General features: G+C 43.1%; 1 protein-coding gene across 4 annotated transcripts in view; it reads left to right on the forward strand.

Moving 5' to 3' along the window:
• PECAM1 (platelet and endothelial cell adhesion molecule 1) overlaps positions 1-22112 on the forward strand; it is a 56237-nt gene extending 34125 nt beyond the window's left edge. For 2 of the 4 annotated variants that reach the window (XM_081181311.1, XM_081181313.1), the window contains 3 exons: positions 2319-2372; positions 6200-6222; positions 19611-22112. In XM_081181311.1, the coding sequence (XP_081037437.1) occupies positions 2319-2372; positions 6200-6222; positions 19611-19640 (107 nt within the window). In that variant the 3' untranslated portion in view covers positions 19641-22112. The remainder of the gene's footprint in view (positions 1-2318; positions 2373-6199; positions 6223-19610) is intronic. The other 2 variants (XM_081181312.1, XM_081181314.1) reach the window with 1 other exon arrangement.
• Positions 22113-22538: the final 426 nt, after the last annotated feature.

Consider the following 22538-nt stretch of genomic DNA (forward strand, 5'->3'; position numbering starts at 1 on the left):
TGTCATCCCTGAGGGGGGTGACACTGTTGCCCCACCCGCTGGATGCTAGCCCCACCCCTGTGGGCAGCTAACCCCACCCCCAGGTGCACAGCATGTGTGCCGCTCCGGGTGCAGGAGCAGCTAGCTCCGCCTCTGTGTGCTGCTACTTCCTGGTCTGTTGATCCCACTGTTGCCACCTCTGTTTAGCACTGCAGGCCTGCCCAGCACCATGTTACCCCGGTGTTATGTACTGAGTTGAATAGGATCCAAAAGGCAGCAGTCTGATTTGTCCTAGAACAATAAGATTCAGAATGCAGCAGTCTGATTAGTCCTAGAACAATAGGATTCAGAATACAACAGTCTGATTGGTCCACAGAAGCCACCCAATCCAGCCCCAGATGGAAGTGAATCCGCAACCTGATTGGCCTACAGGAGAATCCCAAAATTAGCCAATCACGTGGGGCCCATAGTATAAATAATGTATATAAAGCAGACATTCTGGGGGAACTTCCATTCCTCCTCACCACTATGAGCTGAATAAAGAGCATGAAATCCACTCTCGCCTCCGAGTATATTTCACCCGCCCAAGGCCATTGGAGGAGCACTGAAAGAACTTTCCCCATAGGCTCTTCAAAGCCAGAAGTGATGGGAGGAGGTCCTAAATGAGGGCCAATTCACAACTCCAGCTGCCCAATATTACACCCAGGACTAAACTTTTTACATGCATTGGTGTACATCGCTTCCCCTTGACCATGGAGCCAGCACTCCAGGATTTTCACATGGCTGCTGTGCGCCAGCAGACTTACAAGATCCTGTGAATGCCTGTTCTAAGGAGGACTGTCTCAGCTATTGTTTCCCCATTAAATTCTGTCCTCCCTTGAAGCCGTTTCAAATTAACGAATCTAAAATGTGAGAATCAGACCTTGCAGAAATCCTTTCTTCTTTTTCCTTATAACCTGGGATAAGGAAAACCTGATCAACAAGCTTCTGCATGGGTACTTGCACTGGAAAAATGAGTCACTTGCTGGGAGGCGGTTTCAGTGTCCAGACAGGAAACACTCACAGGGTCCCATTGCCACCCACAATATGCTGCGGAAAAACAAATGTTCTTAAGCGGAGAGAGGCCTGAGAAATCCTTGCTGCCTTTCTCACTTTGGAATAAGACCCTAGAAGTGGCTTTGTGCCTCAGGAAACCTGTTTTACCAGTTTCCTGCTTCAAGACTCCAGACATTACCCCTCCAAAGCGCCCTCTTGGTGGAACTGAGACATTTCCCAACAGAAGGCCACAGTAAAGTATGTGCCATTGAAAGAGCATCTAAACTTCTCATATGCTAATCCAAAGATTATCCCATCTGTAAGTATACACTTGCAAAATAGTTGGATCATTTTACCATTCTTTTCATTCAGCTAAGTCAGGGGTCGGCAATCTAAGGCCCATGGGCCGCAAGCAGCCCACGGGGGTCGTTTAACTGGCCCCTGAGCTGCCCCCAAACCAAGCCGCTCCCTCGGCGTGTCCCCACGTGCTACGTTAAACCAGTGTGGCGCAGGGACTCGCTTCCGCAGCACTGGAAATCGTGTCTGCGCAGACACCGGAAATCGAGGGCGCGCATGGAGGGATCTCCACTAGAGTGAACCGGCCCAGGTGAAGTAAACCTTGCAGACCCCTGAGCTAAGTTTTATTCAGTGTAGAATGAGTATTGGAATGAATGGCCCTTAGTCATTTGTTGTTGCTGTTGTTTAGTCGTTTAGTCGCATCCGACTCTTTGTGACCCCATGGACCAGAGCACGCCAGGCACTCCTGTCTTCCACTGCCTCCCGCAGCTTGGTCAAACTCATGCTGGTAGCTTCGAGAACACTGTCCAACCATCTCGTCCTCTGTCGTCCCCTTCTCCTTGTGCCCTCCATCTTTCCCAACATCAGGGTCTTTTCCAGGGAGTCTTCTCTTCTCATGAGGTGGCCAAAGTATTGGTGCCTCAGCTTCACGATCTGTCCTTCTAGTGAGCACTCAGGGCTGATTTCCTTCAGAATGGAGAGGTTTGATCTTCTTGCAGTCCAGGGAACTCTCAAGATTCTCCTCCAGCACCATTAGGTTCATTAATTTCAACAAGTCTGCTCTGAGTAATGTTTAGTTAAATACCACCCATTGTAATGCTAAACTGTATAGCATGGATTTGCGGTTGTGCAATTGAATGTCATTCTCTCCCCCCCCCCCCCGCATGCCCCCTAAGTCTATTCTAGGGGAGGGCAGATTTGGAGAGGGGGTGGAATTCATTGCACAAACGTAAATCTTTCTGCCGGTGGAAAGAGGGCTCATCCACACTTTTGTTCTGCATTTCTAGGCACAGGTCCGGGCTTTCAAGGTCCGTGTCTGACAGGAAAGCACGGGGCAAAAGGTAAGTGTGGATTAGCCCTTAGCGGAATACCACCCACCATTGTATTCAACACAGTTTTGTTGTCTAGGCCTTTTTCTTAAAGTGAAGGGAAAGCTGGTGATGATAACAGTGAATAAATTGTTGGAAATACAATACAGTGGTACCTCAGGTTACAGACGCTTCAGGTTACATACGCTTCAGGTTACAGACTCCACTAACCCAGAAATATTACCTCGGGTTAAGAACTTTACCTCAGGATGAGAACAGAAATTGTGCTCCGGCGGTGCGGTGGCAGCGGGAGGCCCCATTAGCTTCAGGTTAAGAACAGTTTCAGGTTAAGAATGGACCCACAGAACAAATTAAGTTCTTAACCAGAGGTACCACTGTATTCAGAATGGAACGTATGAGTGTTTTCATGCATTCCAGAGAGCTAGATATCCGCTGTATATAGTATTCCTTCCAGTAGCACTTTAGAGACCAACTAAGTTTGTTGTTGGTGTGAGCTTTCGTGTGCATGCACACTTCTTCAGATATGTGCATGCACACGAAAGCTCATACCAATAACAAACTTAGTTGGTCTCTAAGGTGCTACTGGAAGGAATTTTTTTTATTTTGTTTCAACTACGGCAGACCAACAAGGCTACCTACCTGTATCTGTATATAGTATGTGAGCAATGCATCTCTCTTTTTTCAAAGTTGGGACTCATGCCTCATTGACTTGTAGAGGGTGCAGTGAAACCTGGCAACAATGTCCATTGCTTTTGTTTTGTTTTAGGCCAGATTTTGGGGGCTAAACAATCATTTAATTGCGTCACTTTATTAAAGTCAAAGGATATCTGCACCAAAGGATTTGTTGCAGATAAAGACACACTTGTAAAACCTCCATGAGACATACTTGTAGACCTACTCGTAAAACATTGCTGGTCACCTAGACTTTTGATTTAGGGTGACAAAGACATGGGATATCCGTTGGTTTCCCCTGGTTTCCACACCCACCCAGCCACAGTATAATTAACAAACATCCCTTCATTTGAAGCTTTCGAAATACACAAAATTTATAATTTCCTCTTTCCTAGTAGTACAATGCTTAGCATGCCACATGTGACTTTAATAAATTGTTTCAGATTTGTTTATTTCAAATGGCTCTTTGATCTAACTGTTGGTGAAAGGAGCTGTTCTGAACTACATCTACTTCAACAATCCCGAATGTTGCGCCTACTTTATCATGACCTGTCAGTATGAATTAAGGAGTCGAGTCAACTACTCCATCTCCCCCCCCCCCCGCACATCTCCCCCCTTCACATTGCAAGACCAACCTTGTATTTTGGTGGGCAGAGCATAGAATGGGAACTGGAATCAGTGCCAACTCCTGACTGTTTGGAAGCTACTTCAGCACAATATAGTGGGAGAACGTTTAATTAGCACTGGAACTATGTGCAAGGGCAAGGCTGCCATACGTTTGAGATTACTGGGATTTCAAAGGCGGAATTCCCAAAATGTGGCATTTGTCTAAAGAAAGCTCAACAACTTTGGGGGTGTCCTGGTTTTTACTTTTTGAAATATGGCAACCCTATGGGTTGGCTGAGAGTTTCTTATTTTATTCTACACACAGAAAGAGAAATGAGCATAATATGAAGATAGCTCTTTAGCAAAAACTTACGTTAACTTTGTATCATTTTTCCCCATTTACAGTTACAGTGGTACCTCAGCTTAAGAACTTAATTCGTTCTGGATGTCCGTTCTAACCTGAAAGTGTTCTTAACCTGAGGTACCACTTTAGCCAATGGGGCCTCCTGCTGCCGTGCGATTTCTGTTCTCATCCTGAAGCAAAGTTCTTAACCCAAGGTACTATTTCTGGGTTAACGGAGTCTGTAACCTGAAGCATCTGTAACCCGAGGTACCACTGTATAATTTTTGTCAGTAATTTTGTCAGTAAACTGACTTCCTCTTCTTGCTTAACATAATTAGTTTTCTGCTTCATTATAAAAACCTCTAAGCAGTTTACACGGGACGGAATACACTTTCAAATTATTCATAAATGTTATCAGGGTAAGATGAACACAAAACAGGGAATCAGGATAAATGAACAAAGATATCACACCGTAACACCTCCCCTCAACGAACATTGGGAGCTGTAGTTTGATGAGAACAGTGTGGCGCCATCAGCAAACCTCGCTGCTTCACTGCTTACCCCTAACTCTAGGTCATTTATAAGCAAATACAAAACGGCAGGTCCAAATACTGATCTTTGTCAGGATTCCACTTCCTCCATTCCTCTCTTGGGAGAACTGTCATTTCATTCCTACTTTCTGCTTCCTGTTCTTTAACCATCTACAGATCCATAAAAGGACCTGCCCTCATATCCTGTGACAGCTAAGCTTACTTAGGAGTCTGATGCAGAATTTTATTGCAGATTTTTTGAGATTCTAAGTACTGTACACAGTGGATCACCTCTCTATGCTTGTTGACAATCTCAAAAGAACTAAAAAAGTTTAGTGAATATGGATGTATCCTTGCAGAAATCTTGCTCTTCTATAAGCTTTTATAATGCTTTCCACCCAGGAACAGGTGTGGGAGGTGTCTGGTGTTAATTCTTTGTTCTAAAGATACATTTTCTGTAATAAAAACAACAACAAAATACGTTTAAAAATATAATGCTTTCCCCCAGTTTTCCTAGAAATAGACATTACACTATCTGGCCTGTGATTTTCCAGTTCCCCTTTGGATCCCTTTTAAAAAACTGGTGTCATATTGGCCACTTTCCAGTCCCTGGGTGTGGAAGCTGTACTATGGGACAAATTACATATTTTTGTTAGAGGACCAGCAGTTTGATGTTTGAACACACCATGGCTACCAACAAAGGAATGGCACGGAATTGGCAATGCAATTAAAATGTTAGTTTTTGTTTCGACTTCAAAATTAAAATCAACCACTTTGACAGTGAAAGTTTTTTAAAAAGGAGATTCTGATTAAACAGCAGGAATAACCTGCTGGCAGTAAGAGCTGTTTGGCAGTGGAACAGACTTCCATGAGAGGTGGTAGACTTTCCTTCCTTGGAGGTTTGTAAGCAGATGTTGGAAGGCCACCTGTCATGTATGATCTAGCTGAGATTCCTGCATTGCAGGGGGTTGGGCTAGATCAGTGTTTCCCAAACGTTTTTGGGCAACGGCACACCTCTTAGCCGGAAAAAAATCTCGCGGCACACCACCATTAAAGCCCCGCCCCGTGACGTCAGCGCGCAGCGTCACGCCGGGAGGGACGCACAAAAATGAAAGTTTTTTCCCTCCCCCTTGCCGGGGTGGGAGGAGGCAGCAGAGCGAGGGCAGCTGAGGCGGCGGCGGCTGTTGTGGTGGTGGCGGCGATAGCGGGCGGAGGAGGGGGCGGCGGCGGGAGTTGCTGCTGCTGCTGTTGTTGCTGCTGCTGCCCGGACATGCCGGCCTCCTCCTCCTCCGCTGTCTCGCGCTCCTCCCTTTTGCGCGCGCTGCCCCGCCGCTCGGCACCACCACCGCGGAGCCGCCCCCGGCTCGACGCAGATCCTCGCCGCCGCCGCCTCTCGCCGCCCGACTCGCCCGCCTCCCTCCCACGGCACACCAGCCGATGTCTCACGGCACACTAGTGTGCCGCGGAACACCGGTTGGGAAACACTGGGCTAGATGACCCTGGAAGTCCCTTCCAACTCTATAATTCTATGATTCCATGATATGTTTATTGCAAATGTAACTGTGAAAGCTAGAAAGCACTCAGATAAAAATGGGATTCTAGACCTCTTGTTTGTACCTTGATGTGTATGTTTGCACTGTTTTGTTAACTCTCTTACCAGTTCCTAAACTAGATTTTTTAATTTTCAGATGCTGGAGGAAACAGACATTCAGTAAGTATGCATTTTATTTCAGCCATAAGAACTCGGGAGATAAGAACTTGATTGTCAAAGCAGAAGCCTAGATTTCTGTTTTAATAAATGCTTTCTGTATTTTGTTCATTCTTACAATGTATCCTTACAGTGTATACACTGAGCTGGTAAACCTAATATGAGTAATAAGCAACTAGAGAGAGATTCTGTAAATTATAGTTATTTTTAATGTTCAAAAGAATTTAATAATCGCTTTTTTATTTCCTTTTTTATTTTATATCTTCACCTTTTCCCAGTGTAGCCCAGAGTATAAATTAAAACAGATACAACTAAAAATACACAAATATGTAACCCACCCATTAGCTTCATCCATTAACCCTGATTGTCTTTGGAGAAACAGGTAGAGGAGGTAGGATGAAAATAAATAAATGCAAATTGCCGGTATGGTGGGCCTGATCTGGTTTGGAAGCACACTGCAGGGGGATAAAATCTTCCCTATCCTCCACATTAGTGTCTTGATACAGATTCTTCCTCAAAAACACACATACAACTCAATTCTGGCAATTGTGTAAAGAAGCAAACCCTACACTTAAGGGCACAGATATGTATAGCTAGCATATTGATTAGCTTGGTCCTGAAGCATTATTATTATTATTATTATTATTATTATTATTATTATTATTATTTGTTCATATTCCTTCAACAAGACTGAATCAGGGAGTTCTTGCTGCTCCCTGAGAACAGCAACTTATAGATCTGGAGTGGGGTTATTGGGCGGTTGTTTTTATTTTGATTATATATTTTGTGGTTTTATATTTTGATTTTGTTCTGTGAACCGCCCTGAGACCTCTGGGTATAGGGCGGCATATAAATTCAATAAATAATAATAATAATAACTAGAAGAGAAAATGCCTCTGGCACACCATGACAGTTTGCATACACAACATATATAAGATATGCTTATTTATATGATATGCTTATTTTACAACAAAGACAGCCTTCTTTTCTAACACAGAACACAGATGAGCCAGTTGCCATGTGGGTAGTCAGAAACAGATTGCATATATATTTTAAAGACTTGTTTAGTGATCTCTTACAGTGGTACTTGTGCTTTCCTTAGGTTGGAAGCATGACAATCACAACATCAGAAGCAATATGATTGAGGGGGATCTTTTTACTTCCCCCTATCTCACCTGGTGCATGATCACTGTTTATAGAAACAAGCCAGGGGGAAATTGAGCACATGGTGCTGCCCAGACCAGGACCTCCTCATTGTGTGCCTCTGCATGTGGAATACTGCTTTTGGCTTGTGTGAGGAACTGAGTTGAATAGGATTCAAAAGGCAGCAGTCTGATTGGTCCTAGAACAATAGGATTCAGAATGTAGCTGTGCTGGTCCCGGGGGTAAGGTACCGTGAGTGTAGCAGAGTCCACACGAAGCGGGGCGAGGTCCGATGCAGAGAGACGGGCGGGGAACAGGAACGCTGGAACAGAAGGCTGAGCAGGTAACAGGAACACCGGATGGTCGGGAACAGGAGGCCGAGCAGGGAACAGGAGTACTGGATAGTCAGGAACAGGAAGCCGAGCAGGGAACAGGAGTACCGGTTAGTCAGGAACAGGAGGCCGAGCAGGGATCAGGATCACAGGAAGGTCCGAAGCCAACAACGACGTTGCTCCCGCAACCTGGGGCCGGGATGACTGGGCTTTTATCCTCTTCTAAGGTCAGGGGCGGTCCCGACCCCCAGGAGCCCCGCCTACTCTGGCCTTAAGGCGAGCACTCCTCCTGGGGGCAACTAGTTCCCTTCGCCTCTCTGCCCTAAGCCTCTGCAGATCAGGAGAGGCCGAAGGGTTACTGAGCCCTGGAGGAGGCTCACCTGTGGCCACTGAGTCATCAGGCCCCTCTGGGGCCAGGAGGACTTCACCTGGGGCCAGCTCCTGCTGCACTGCCACAGGTGCAGGCTCTTCAGCATCTAGGCCTTGCCCCAGTTCAGCCGGCCCTGGAGGCGGGGACTCCTGTGCAGGCTGGGATTCCTCTGTTTCATCCTCCGAATCGGAATCCCAGGCCATCACAGTAGCAGTCTGATTGGTCCTAGAACAATAGGATTCAGAATGCAGCAGTCTGATTGGTCCTAGAACAATAGGATTCAGAATGCAGCAGTCTGATTGGTCCACAGGAGCCACCCAATCCAGCTCCAGGTGGAAGTGAATCCACAACCTGATTGGCCTACAGGTGAATCCCGGAATTAGCCAATCACGTGGGGCCCATTGTGTAAATAATGTATATAAAGCAGACATTCTGGGGGAACTTCCATTCCTCCTCACCACTATGAGCTGAATAAAGAGCATGAAATCCACACTCGACTCTGAGTATATTTCAGCTTGCCTTTATGAATGCTCAAAGAGTGATATTTAGCAGTGGGATGCTGTGAGCATCTGTTTGAGTAGCAAACCAACAGCAGTAAGCTTTGGGTGTGGTCAGAAGACGGCACTGGATTCACAAGGAAGTCTCCAAACCAAACTTCACAGATGTAGGAAGTCACGTCCTTTGCCTGGCTGAACTTTCGCACATGACCATAAGCACACGTGAGTCATAGCACATTCAGGATATTCAAATGCCCCATAAAGATGTGAGTAGGTCCTGACTCTGAATCACAATAGCATCAGTTGCATCACTCAGTGACAGAAAATGTGTGCATGTGCGCGCGCACACACACACACACACACATTCTTGTTAATAGGTGTTCTTGTTAATAGGCATTCGAGTCCTCGTGAGATTAGGAAGGAACTCTTTGTATTCTTTATATCTGACTGGGACAGGACTGAAGGTCACAGATTCTGTTAGAATATAAACAGACCTATTTTAACAGAGGAACAGTAGTTACCACATCCCTGTTCATTTCAGATTAGCATTTAATATCTCGGTTGCCTTAGACTTGCATTGTTCGTTGTTAAAGTGCTTCCAGGCGGGTATTTGTGGGGTGGGATCAGTGCTCCTCATGCGTGCAAGTTTTTTGCAGGGTCCACACAATGTTGTTAAATGTATTTTCTTCCATTTAATTCTCTTTCAACTGAAGCACTCTGACTCTAAAGCAGCATATTTTTGGTCAACATCAATAGGTGGAAGACTAAACAAGAGTGACTGATAGTTACTATCTAAATGGCTTTGTAGGAGAAGATATTTAATAGTTTGCCCCGATCACTCCTTCTTTAAAATAAGAATTTGTCCAAGGCATTGACCTCTAAAACTTTTACAACAGAAGCAACAAAAACTCACCAAAACAATTCTGCCTTTGTACTGGCTTCTTATAACCTCTTAGGCATATTCAAAGATTCTGTTTTAATTATAAGACCTTAAAAAGATCAGAGAGAGAGAGAGAGAGAGAGAGAGAGAGAGAGAGAGAGAGTATGTAAGGGCAACATCCTATATATTTATTGTCATCATCACCATAAGAATATAGTGCCATTTTAGCCCAAAAGAGCTGAACTTGTTTGGTAAGATTATTTGGGGATGAGAGGAGCACAGATTTTCCCAAAATGACAAAAGTGCCAACCAAATTTTGGAAGGGCAGTTGAATCTAGCTAGATTTACATCTGAGTCACCACGTTTTGGGTTGGGCTGAAAAATGCTTTTTGTTTCGTTGGGAAAGTTAAACAGACCCTTAAGCTCTCTCATGTTGAAGGCAATGGAACTTTTTAGTGCTTAACTTGGCTGAGTCTTTAGGGTTGACGTATTCCAAACCAGAGAACAGCCATATACTTTTACACACCCCACTGAGGCAGGGATCGGGCTACTGAACTTCTCCTACCAATTCTCTCCCCAACCCTCTCACCCACCCACCCTGCCACCTTCTTACAGTGTGGCATACCTGGAGAGGCTGTGCTTAAGCAGGGGAGGATGGTGGGTGACTGTGCCAGGCAGGGAAAAGGTAGGAGAAGAAATTATGACTGCCTTATCTCCTTCATCAGGGACGCGGGTGGGAGACTTCCGGAGGCGGCGCGCTCAGCAATGGCGGTCCTCTTCAGTTGCTGAAGAGGGGCTCCGCGGAAAAGGGTCGTGCGCTGCGGCACAGCGACGACCCATCCAGACAAACCACGGGTAGAGTGAGCTCGTGGCCGTGGGGTTCGGCGGGCACCAGAAGCGACCTCGGATATGCAGAAGAGACCCCGTAAGGGGTATCGGAACGTGGAGGGGGTAGCGGTGCTGTGAATCCATCGCTCTTTCCACGGAAGCGAAGCCGCGCGGCTGCTGCTGATTAGCGCTGACCTTTCTTCCTTCAACAACTGAATTGAAACAACTTACTCGTGAGTAAGAAATTTAAAGTTTTATTTGGAATTAACTTGGCGAAATTCGGCTGAAAGCGGGAGACGCTAAAAAGGAAGTCAGTCTTCCGGCTCTGCTTAAAGTGCCAAGCAAAGACTTTTCTAAAGCGGAAGCATCGAAAGGAGCTTAAAAGAAGTTGGAATTTACTTTGCAAACTCGATCTAGACTGCTCAAATTTTAAAAAAAGTTATAACAGCTTCGTAAGTGGATTAAAACTGTGGTCTCTCTTCTTCCCCACCTGTGGATTACAAAGTTTCGAAACCCGGCTCCCGATCTGCCTGGATATAAGTTGTATCGGACTGCGGTAACTGTATATAAAACACAAAATTAGATCGGGCTACTTTGTATTTGGAAAAAAAAAGGGAACTGTTGCATGCACCTTTGTTAAGAACTATTATTCTCTGCAGTTAAAACTGAATGGAAGATCCCCCTGTTTTGGATGTTATTTAACTTTTATTTTTTCTTTCTCCTTCTTTGTGGGAATTTAATGGTGGAAACTTTTTATCCTTCTCTCCTAAATTTGTTTTTGGGAGCTCCCCCTACTGGATTATAGAATTAATAGTCTCTGAGAACTGCCGGGTTTTTTTTTCTGGAAGTTTACTCTCTCTGGATTGTTTCCCATGGGATTTACAATTTGACCTTGATCCTGGGACAGCTGTGGAATGAGTGGCGCACCAAAAACAAGGGCTGCAAAGAAAGCAAAACAATCTGAACTTGTGCAAACAACTTTGCCTGGACAGCTACGCAGATCGTCTGTTCCAATTGTGACAGGTCTGCAAGAAGGACAAATTATACAACCACCCTTAGGGGAGATGGCTGCTGGAGGGATAGATCCTGTTTCTAAAGAAATATTGGAACAACTGGCAGCATTGAATAAGAAAGCTGACGAACAGGCAGCTAGATTTGATGAACAATCTGCTAAATTCGACCAGGTGACAGCTTCCATTAATAAATTGACAGACCAGGTCACTAAAAATACACAGGCAATAAGCAATATTGAAAAGGCCACAACAGAAAACCGAAAATTAGTTGAAGAAGTAAATACAAAAACAGACGAAAACAAAAAGAGGATAGAGGAATTAAGAGGGGAGGTGAGGCCACTGAGTAGACAGGTAACTGAACAGCAAGCGTACCTGTCCCTGGCAGAATTGAAAAACAGGGAAAATAATCTCAGATTGAGAAATATTCCAGAATCAGAAAAAGAGGACTTGATTGGCTTTTTGACAACAGAAATCTCCAAATTTTGGGGATTGACAGAAGAGAAGGACTTTAAAATAGTCACCGCTTTTAGACTAGGAAGAGTGGTCAAGAAGGATAAACCAAGAGATTGCTTGATCATTTTGAGATCAAAGCAAGAAAAAGACAACATACTCGGCCTACATTTTAAAAATTCTTTGGTGATACAGGGAAAGACGGCAGAAATCTTCAGAGATATACCAAAACAGCTTTTGGATTTAAGAACCACGTATAAAGACCTAGCAAGCCTATTGAGAAACAATAAAATCCCTTATAGGTGGGAATTCCCTCAAGGACTATCTTTTACCTTGAAAGAGAGGAAGGTAAGAATTAGAACAGCGGAGGAGCAAGAAAAGTTCTTAAACGATCACGGGGAGGACCTTCGGAAAGGAGTAGCAGGAGCCTGGCCACCTCCCCCGTTTGGTTCCAACCCGGTTCCACCTCCAGGTGAAGAAGACAAAGGAGACACCCCTACTGACAAATAAATTGATCCAGGATGTCTCTGCAGTTACTCAGTTGGAACATAAATGGCGCAAATTCTCCCGAAAAAAGGAAGAAGATTTTTCACATTTTAAGAAAAGAGCAATTGGACGTCATCTGTCTTCAAGAAACGCATGTGACCAGGCTCCACAGGAGAGTGTTAATTAACAAGAAACTAGGCCAAGAGTTTATTTCATCAGACAAGGTTAAAAAAAGAGGAGTAGTGATTTATGCAAAGGAGAACCTGGCACCAAAATTGGTATTTAAAGATGAACAAGGAAGAATTTTGGCGATTGAAATACAATCACAAGGAGAAAAATTTTTGATAGTTGGAATATATGCACCAAATGATGGGAAATCGGAATTTTACAAGAGACTGCACGAGACAATGCTGGATCATATTGACTACACCAACATCATTTTGATGGGAGATATGAATGGGGTAGTCTCTACCTACATGGATAAGTCACAAAACCAAAACCTGAACAAGGATGGCAGACTTCCAAAGACCTTCTTTGAACTTACAGACAATATGGATCTGATTGACATTTGGAGGACAAAGAACCCTCTAGGCATGGAGGGAACTTTCTTCTCTGAGGCCCATCTATCATGGACAAGAATCGACCAAATCTGGATATCAAGAGGACTGGCACCTAAGACAAAAAAAATAGAGACCTGTCCTAAAACCTGCTCCGACCATAATGCTTTGAAAATGGACTTGAGACTTACACCAGCTGGATCCTTCAGATGGAGAATGAATGACTACTTGTTTAGAGACCAGGAGATTGTGAAGAAGGCCCAAAAAACGCTGAAAGACTATTTTGAAATAAACTTGAATACTTCGGTGGAAAAGAAGATAATCTGGGACGCGAGTAAAGCCGTTATGAGAGGGTTCCTGATACAACAGAACACTATCAAAAAGAAGCTCTGGAATGGTAAAAAGGACAAGATTTTGGAAAGAATAAGAGAGGGAGAAAGAAAATTGAGATTAAATCCAAAATCAAAAGAGGTCTTAAGAGAAATAAAATTTTATCAAGCACAATATACAAAATTGATAAACCAAGAAATCGAATGGAAAATTAGACAGATGAAACAAAGATCATTTGAGTCGGCAAATAAATGTGGGAAGCTGCTGGCATGGCAGCTGAAGAAGAGACAAAAATTGAACTTTGTCACCAATCTGGAGGTTGAGGGAGAATGTATTCAGAAACCAGAAGAAATTAGAAAGTGTTTCCAGAGATACTTTAAAAAGCTGTACACCCAAGGACCACAAGCAGAGATTGAAATAAATAATTTCTTAAAAAGTCATGGCCTGCAAAAGCTAACACAAGACAAACAAACAACCCTGAACTGTAGAATAACACAACAGGAAATTGAAAGAGCCATTCAGAATCTGCAAATAGGCAAATCCCCGGGCCCAGATGGGCTTACCTCCAAATACTACAAGACTCTGATGGAATATTTGACACAACCATTAATGGAGGTATGCAACCAGATCATGGAAGGGAAGGGGGCACCAGAATCGTGGAAAGAAGCATTCATCACTCTGATACCAAAATTGGAATCTGAAAAGACTCAACTCAGAAATTATCGTCCCATCTCACTCCTAAACGTGGATTACAAAATCTTTGCTGATATTTTAGCAAACAGACTGAAAAAAGTTTTGAATGAAGTAATTCATAAGGACCAAGCAGGCTTTCTCCCTGGTAGGCATTTGTCTGATAATACTAGGAATATTATTGATGTTTTGGAGTTACTTCAGACAAATATGAATACAAAAGCAGTCTTGATTTTTATAGACGCGGAGAAGGCCTTCGACAATATATCTTGGAAATTTATGAAGAAAAATTTGGAAGGGATGGGAGTGGGAAGGGCGTTTCAAAATAGTATTGAAGCTATCTATTCAGAACAAAAGGCTAAATTGATAGTAAACAGTGTGGTGACGGAGGAGTTTAAAATTGAAAAAGGGACACGACAGGGGTGCCCCCTATCACCCTTGTTATTTATTTCTGTCCTGGAGGTTTTACTGAACTGGATTAGGAGGGATCAGCTGGTGGAGGGAATACAGGTCGGAGAAAAGCAATACAAACTTAAGGCCTTTGCAGACGATTTGGTTTTGACACTACAGGAGCCAGAAACCAGTACAAAAAGAGCTCTTGAACTAATTTCTGAGTTTGGTCGGGTGGCGGGATTCAAGTTGAACAAACAAAAAACTAAGGTTCTGGCAAAAAACTTGACATCTGCAGAAATAGATGGGTTTCAGAAGGAAACAGAATTAAATGTGGTTACAAAAGTGAAATACCTGGGGGTTAACTTGACTGGGAGAAATTTGAATTTATTTAAGGACAACTATGAAAAATGCTGGTCAGAAATTAAAAAGGACTTGGAAACTTGGTCAAGATTGAAACTTACCTTGTCGGGAAGAATTGCTGCGGTAAAGATGAATGTATTGCCAAGAATGTTGTTCTTGTTTCAAACCCTTCAGATCGTGGACAGAGTGGAATGTTTTGGAAAGTGGCAGAGAGATATTACGAAATTTGTCTGGCAGGGCAAAAAGCCCCGAATAAAATTTAAGATATTAACAGACGCAAAGGAAAGAGGGGGGTTTGCCCTGCCGGACTTAAGATTGTATTATGAAGCTGCATCTCTCTGCTGGATGAAAGACTGGTTTCTGTTGGAAAACACTGATGTCCTAGATCTAGAAGGGCACAGTAATGTGTATGGGTGGCATGCATATCTGTGGTACGACAAGGCAAAGTCTCATAAATTGTTTAAAAGCCATATTGTCAGGAAAGCCTTACTTATTGTCTGGACTAAATACAAGGACTTACTTGAAAGCAAGACCCCGAGGTGGTTATCACCGACGGAGGCCAAGGCCATAAAACTACGTAATATGGGGAGTGGCTGGTTGAGATATGGTGATATAATTGAGAGAGATGGTGATACTTGGAGGTTGCAGAGTTTTGAAAAATTGAAAGGAAAGGTGCGAGACTGGTTTCATTATGCCCAAATTCTAGAGATTTTTAAAAAGGACAAAAAAATTGGTTTCCAGGTGGAGAAATCAAAATTAGAGACAGAACTACTTGAACCTAAGACGAAAGTGCTTTCAAGAATGTATAACTTGTTGCTTGAATGGAATACCCAAGACGAGATAGTTAAATCAGCAATGATAAAATGGGCACAAGACATTGGGTACAACATTATGTCTGAAGACTGGGAAAGGTTGTGGACCACCGGTATGAAATTTACGGCATGTAGTGCCTTAAAGGAAAACATTATGAAAATGGTATACAGGTGGTACATGACCCCAGTCAAACTTGCAAAGATTTATCATTTGTCTGATAATAAATGTTGGAAATGCAAGGAGGCTGAAGGAACTTTTTTTCACCTCTGGTGGACATGCCCGAGGGTGAAGGCTTTTTGGGAAATGATTTATAATGAGTTGAAAAAGGTGTTTAAATACACCTTTTACAAGAAACCAGAGGCCTTCCTCCTGGGCATTGTGGGCCAGAGAGTGTTAAAAAAAGATAGAACTTTCTTCTTATATGCAACCACAGCAGCAAGGATTCTTATAGCTAAATACTGGAAAGCACAGGAACTACCTACGCTGGAAGAATGGCATTCGCAGCTGATTGACTATATGGAATTAGCCGAATTGACAGGCAGAATCCGAGACCTGGGAGAAGATGCAGTGGAAGAGGACTGGAAAAAATTTAAGGACTATTTACAAAAACATTATAAGTTATATGAATGTTGAGAGTTTGCTAAGTGCTTTGGAAAAACACGCCTCAGTATTGAAATTGGTAAATGACAGAAACTAAGTTTTAAGATTTTGAAACGTATAAATTATGGATTATATAACCAAATGAAAACACAAAAACAACTGAAATAAGGTATTAATTTGCTGTTTATTTTTTATTGTAAAGAAAGCAGGGGATGGAGGACGTGGGGAAGTCTGGTTGATTATGAAAATTGATCTGAAAAAGTGAATTTCTTCTTTCTCTTTATAACTTCTTTTCTTTCCTCTAAAACCGCTTTTGTTGTGTTACTGATGTTGTATTTTTACCCTGGAAAAAAGCAAATAAAAAAACTATTATTAAAAAAAAAAAAACATCAGGGACGCGGGTGGCACTGTGGGTTAAACCACAGACCCTAGGACTTGCTGATCAGAAGGTTGGCGGTTTGAATCCCCGCGACCGGGTGAGCTCCTGTTGCTCGGTCCCTGCTCCTGCCAACCTAGCAGTTCGAAAGCATGTCAAAAGTGCAAGTAGATAAATAGGTACTGCTCCGGTGGGAAGGTAAACGGTGTTTCCGTGTGCTGCTCTGGTTTGCCAGAAGTGGCTTAGTCATGCTGGCCACATGACCCGGAAGCTGTACGCCGGCTCCCTCGGCCAATAAAGTGAGATGAGCACCGCAACCCCAGAGTCGGCCACGACTGGACCTAATGGTCAGGGGTCTCTTTACCTTTTTATCTCCTTCAGCATTGCAAGATTTCAAGGCATGTGAATGATCTCCAGCTTTAAATCCTGCAACCCTGCTGCTTTGGGTGATGCCCTTGCTTTCTTCACCTCCTGTTTTCTGAAACGTAAGGGTTTACCTCAGCAAGTGTTTGTGCTCAAGAAACAAGGGCCATAAGCTTCATTTATTTTATTTAAGGCGGGGTGGTGGTGGTAGGAAAATCAAGTGGCGCTTCTCACAAGCAAGGTGTTCCAGGACTGTTTCACCTGATGCAGATTGCAGACACACAATGTATTTCACTGTTTCCTCACAGCAAAAACGTGCTGCAGAGAATAATGATTGCCTCCAGTTCCCTACAGGAAGCATGTTTCCCCCCCATCCTGAGATCCACAATATACATTTAAAGCACATGACTTCCCCCAAAGAGTATTGGAGACTATAGCTTTTTAAGGGGGTCCTGGGAATTGTAGCTCTGTGAGGATGAAATTACAGGTCCTAAGATTCTTTGGAAGAAGTCATGTGCTTGAAATGTATGTTGAAGGGCTGTGATCATAAAAACCACCAACATAGTTTATAGTACACCAGTCAGAGCTGGGGGTTTTTTGTCTGTTTTTTGCACTTTTCAAATTGTATCAAACTGCTTTGAATTTAAATTGGATCAATTCTTTCTTATGTTTTAATCGATTATAACAGAAGCTGTAAGAACCACTGCTTTGAACTTTTGAAACTGCAGGGATATATGGAATTACTTTAATATATGCCCCTGCATCCCATAATAATCTCATTGTTTGTCCTCATGAATCTTCTTCTAATTGTTCTAATTCAGAATTACAGATGTCATACATTGCATGTCATGCATGGGACTTGTTTGCAGATGCTTCTACAGTGCTCCTTGCCCCTTAATGAATTCTGTCTCAAGCTAGTTTTGAAAGTATCATGGGCAAATTTTGAATTACTCAGAAAGGAACTGGGTGGGGGTTTCCTTCCTGGAATCAAAGCTGGCAATCTTTCTGTGTTATTTAATAGCTACCACCAGTTTCTGAAAACATATGAAAAGGAAATATCTTAACAATGAGCAACCACTTCTTCAAATACTAATTTGGTATTGTGCTTGATTTGCTTCAGCAATGCAGCTTGACTTTATCAACATTTCCCCCTCCATTACTTTGTCTCGTTGGTTTGCTTTATTTGGTCTAAAGCAAAATACAGCCAGAACATACTTTCAGTGTTAAATTACTATAGATTTAAAGGGTGCCATGTTGGAAGATGATATCTACTATCTACCTCTTTGAACAGCTGTCCATTTGGGACACCTTCTGCTGCCATTGTGGTCAAATGAACCCAAGCCACTTGAGAAAATTCTGAATTGCAGCAAAGATGCTTTTCAATAACTCAGCTACTCTAAGAAGGGGGTGTGAGTGTTTTCATCAGTACCTAAGAAGAAACTATGGGACGCGGGTGGCGCTGTGGGTTAAACCACAGAGCCTAGGACTTGCCGATCAGAAGGCCGGCAGTTCGAATCCCCGCAACGGGGTGAGCTCCCGTTGCTCGGTCCCTGCTCCTGCCAACCTAGCAGTTCAAAAGCACATCAAAGCGCAAGTAGATAAATAGGTACTGCTCCGTCGGGAAGGTAAATGGCGTTTCCATGCGCTGCTCTGGTTCGCCAGAAGCGGCTTAGTCATGCTGGCCACATGGCCCGGAAGCTGTAAGCCGGCTCCCTCGGCCAATAAAGCGAGATGAGCACCGCAACCCCAGAGTCGGTCACGACTGGACCTAATGGTCAGGGGTCCCTTTACCTTTAAGAAGAAACTACTTATGATGGAACAACAAATTATTGTGCTGAAGGCATCCATTTTAAATTCCAGGGAAAACATTACACTGTTGTTGTGGAGACACAAAGAGAGACATAGTTAAAAACCGCATAAATACATTATTATAGGTACACCTGGGTATGTCTTTTGTGTGGAAATGAGAAGTCCATTTTGCTCAGATAACCTTACTTTCAAGTACATCTGTATTTACATGTCCATTGGTACTTGTTGGCTAGGCAGAAAAGCTACCCCAAATGCCTTGAGGGGAGTTGGTGCTGACCAATTCATGTTGCCCACCATTGCAGATGTGCAGTAATGATGCAGTAGGGAAGGAAGAACACATGCTTGAAAAAAAACCTCTTCTTTGTCAAAGGTCTTTAGAACATATTCCAGGCTCTAATTCAGGGGTGGGGGACCTGCAATACTCCACAAGTTGTTAGATTCCAACTCCCTTCAGCCCCAGCCAATCATCATCATCATCATTTTTAATTTGTATACCACCTTTCTATACTCAAGGCGGTTTACAAGCTGAAGAAACAAAAAATGTACATCTTATAACAATCTAATGCAATACAAAAATGTGATAATAAAACATAACTTTAAAATAGGCAGCCTACATCAAAATAGTGACATTCAACAATCAGAATAGTATAAAATAATAACAACATATAAAAGTTAAACAGAAATCCACTCAACAGTTACAATAATATCTAAACTATAATCAATAAAACAACGGCAAGCCACAGTACATAAAACAATACAATACACATTGGGAAGCAGAGGGTAGAGCAAGGCAGGTGGAAGGAGGCCTTGCCTGATGGAGTCTCTCCCCTCACAGTTCTTCCTCCAGGAACAGCTCCCTTATGAGGACTCCTAGGGCCGGAGGGTGGGGCAAGGCAGGTGGAAGGAGGCCTTGCCTGATGGAGTCTCTCCCCTCCCCAATGTGCATAATGCCAATGTGCATTGCATAACTTTTCAAAATTGATTTTGCATGTTTTTAATTTTTAGCAACCTATTGGGTCCAGAGGAGTATCCTATTTTGATGTGATATTTGATCAACATGTTGGATTTGTGCTTACTGTGTTTTCTTCCCATTGTTTGCAGCGAATAGAAAGTTCTCCCGATGAGACTTAGAAAAGCAGGCAACAGACACCTGCGAAAACAAGGAGGAGGACGATCTACTAGTTCCCAACATTCTGCAGCATTTAGGTGCTCTCAGAAGTCACATTTCGCTTGAGCTGTTGGTAACCCCCGTGGGGCGAACCGAGCACCATCTATACAGTGTTATTGCTGTTCTGCCACTGCTACTGCTTCGCATAGGGCTCACCCACACTTCCACTTGCCCCGCTGCTTCCTCCAGGGAAACCTGCTTTTTTACAAACCTCAACAGGGCTTTCCACAGATTGACATTTGCTTCAGTTTAGTGGTAAAGAGTGGGGTTTTTTTCTGGGGAAAGCGGCGGGGCAAACGGAAAACCACTTGGACCTGTGTTTTGCAGCCATCGGACAAGCATGAGGATGTGAGCCCAGAGCGATGTACCCTCTCCCAACGTTTGAGCTGTATTTTTTTTAAATGCCATTCTAATCAACAGATGTGTGTGTACATATGGAGACTGTTTGCCCACCTCTCTTGTTTTCGGTCCTCCAAACCCTTATGGAGAGATGATATGCCTGCCAAAATGTGAAGCTACATCTGGTCACTTCCCTATGATCCCCGAAGACGGTGCAAGCCACTCTGGCAATTGATTTGTGGGCATAAATGCTGCTGGTAGCAAAACATCAGAGTGGGGGTTTTTTTTTCCGGACAGGGGGGTGTCTTACAAACATGACACTCTTTCACACACAGGAAAAATGTCCAGTGTGTTTAGTAGCATTGACATTTAATGTCCTGTTTGCATCATCCATGGAATGCCTTGGCGCTCTGTGGCTAGGGTGGGTGGGTAGAAAATGATTATCAAACACCCATTGTCTGCCCCCAGTGTTCACTTTCTGAAGGTGTACAATAAATAAGTCCTTAAAGGATTTGCCTTTATATATATATAGAAGTGCTACTGTTATAGCTGTCTGACAAAGCAGGTTTTTGCTTTTGAGACTCAACCTCATCTGCAGACCTGGGCATGTCACAGTTGAACCAAATAACTATATTTTAAGTTGAATATCTGTGCAAAGTTTCTGACTTTCCTAAAGGAGTAATGCCAGTGCAGCTGTGAGCTCCAGTTGTTCTTTGTCAAACAACTTCTTGCATCGAGGGTTCTTTCATATGCTGCTTAATAGTTCACTGCATAAATTACTGTTCTTCCCATGAGTCAGATGACACAAAGCAGAGATCACTGATACATTATAGGACTGTGAAGACGTCATATTACTGTGACGTCATATTATTGGGCAGAGCAGGAGCACACTTGCTGTATCCACCCTCTGTGACATTCAGCACACGGTCTAAAAGAGTCTCCACATGTACAAACTGCACTTGCATATTCCTGCTTGCACAAAGGGTACACACAGACAGTTTGTACATGCTTAGCTTTTTCAGAAGTTACGTTGAACATAGGTTGGAAGCGGGGGCATGATCTCATTTCCACCTCGCCAGCACATTACATCTACCCAAAGGGTTACATCTGCATAGTCCACTCTTTAGATTCTTGGTTGGGATTTGAAACAGACCTTGATTTTACATTTGCAGTGTTTTGCCATTCCATCGTCTCTTGGATATATCTCTAGAAATCTGGAAATTAGAAATGATTCCTGGGTATGGGAAGGGAAGCCAGGATTCAATAATTCTAGTTCAAAATGTCCCTCTCCTTTATTTGTGATAAATTTTAAAAGACACTAAGCTGATGAAAATGTTGTACCTATATGTGGCACATCTTTTATAATAGGGAATTCATTTAAAGCATGTAGCGTGGATTGGCTCAGGACAACAGTAAGGATTTCATTTTAAAGTGATTGCTATGATACAAAAAGCTGCAATGCTTATAGCCCAATAAGTAGTCTCACTTTTTACCGGACTTACTCCCAAGGCAGTAATCCTAAGGCAGCCTTTATGCTGGTGCAAGCTTCCATTGATTTTAGCAAAGCTTCTTCTGTCTGTCTACTGTGATATTTGTGCTGCTCATAAAAGCAGGGCGTAGACTCCAGCAGAAAGTGATGTGTAAATGCTCAACCACATATAACACCAGTCAATAATTTATTAATGTATTTAGCCACAAAAACCATGAAGCTACATATAACAAAGAAGTGAAGAACACTAATATCAATGAAACATGGCTTAAGTCATGTTCCTTGTGTTAAATGATCTATAGGCAGATGTTGGGACTAATCTTGTTACCTCTGTGGATTGGTATCCGTTTTTCAAGCAAGGTTTATTACGAACCACAAAAAAGAGTGAGCCACGCAGGTTCTTGCCAATGCGATATATTTTAATTAATCTCCTTTCAGTTGCTGCATTGCACTTTTGAAGACTCGCCTTTTTAAAAGTTTAGCAGTGACAGGCTCTTTGCAACACTTGGCAAATACGTTTAGGAGAACCTTGGCCGTGCTTCCCCATTCAAATGTTATTACACTGAATTTGATGAGGTATTTAATTAAAGAATTGACTCAAATGTAATTTGTGGCGGAATCTTTTTTTCTTACATTTGTCACGCGTGTGTGAGAATATACAAGTGCGGACGTTAGATAGGCATCAGACTGAGAGCTGCATTGAAAGCTTCAGTGATGCCGTTAGCTAATTTTAGACTCTGAACTTCATGGTTTTGGAAACAGTCTGTGTGACTTTTCTTGGATGCAGCCTCTCTGTAGCCAGGCGTGGCATTCTGGCAATAATTCTGTGTCTGGCAGCCCGTGTGTGTTATCAGAAGTGTTTGGCCCAACCCGTCCAGCTGAGTCAAGTTATGATGGGAAAAAGCTACAGCTTATGCCATTCCCACGATTGTCCTAGTGCTAGCACTTGTGTATGTGTACCACTGAGTGAGGGCTAAAGTCTGTGCAAAACCCTGTGCAAAGCGCCAAGAAGCCCATCCCTTGTGCTAGCTGA

The sequence above is a fragment of the Podarcis bocagei genome (assembly GCF_964188305.1).
Source record: "Podarcis bocagei genome assembly, chromosome: 2".
Lineage (NCBI taxonomy): Eukaryota > Metazoa > Chordata > Lepidosauria > Squamata > Lacertidae > Podarcis > Podarcis bocagei.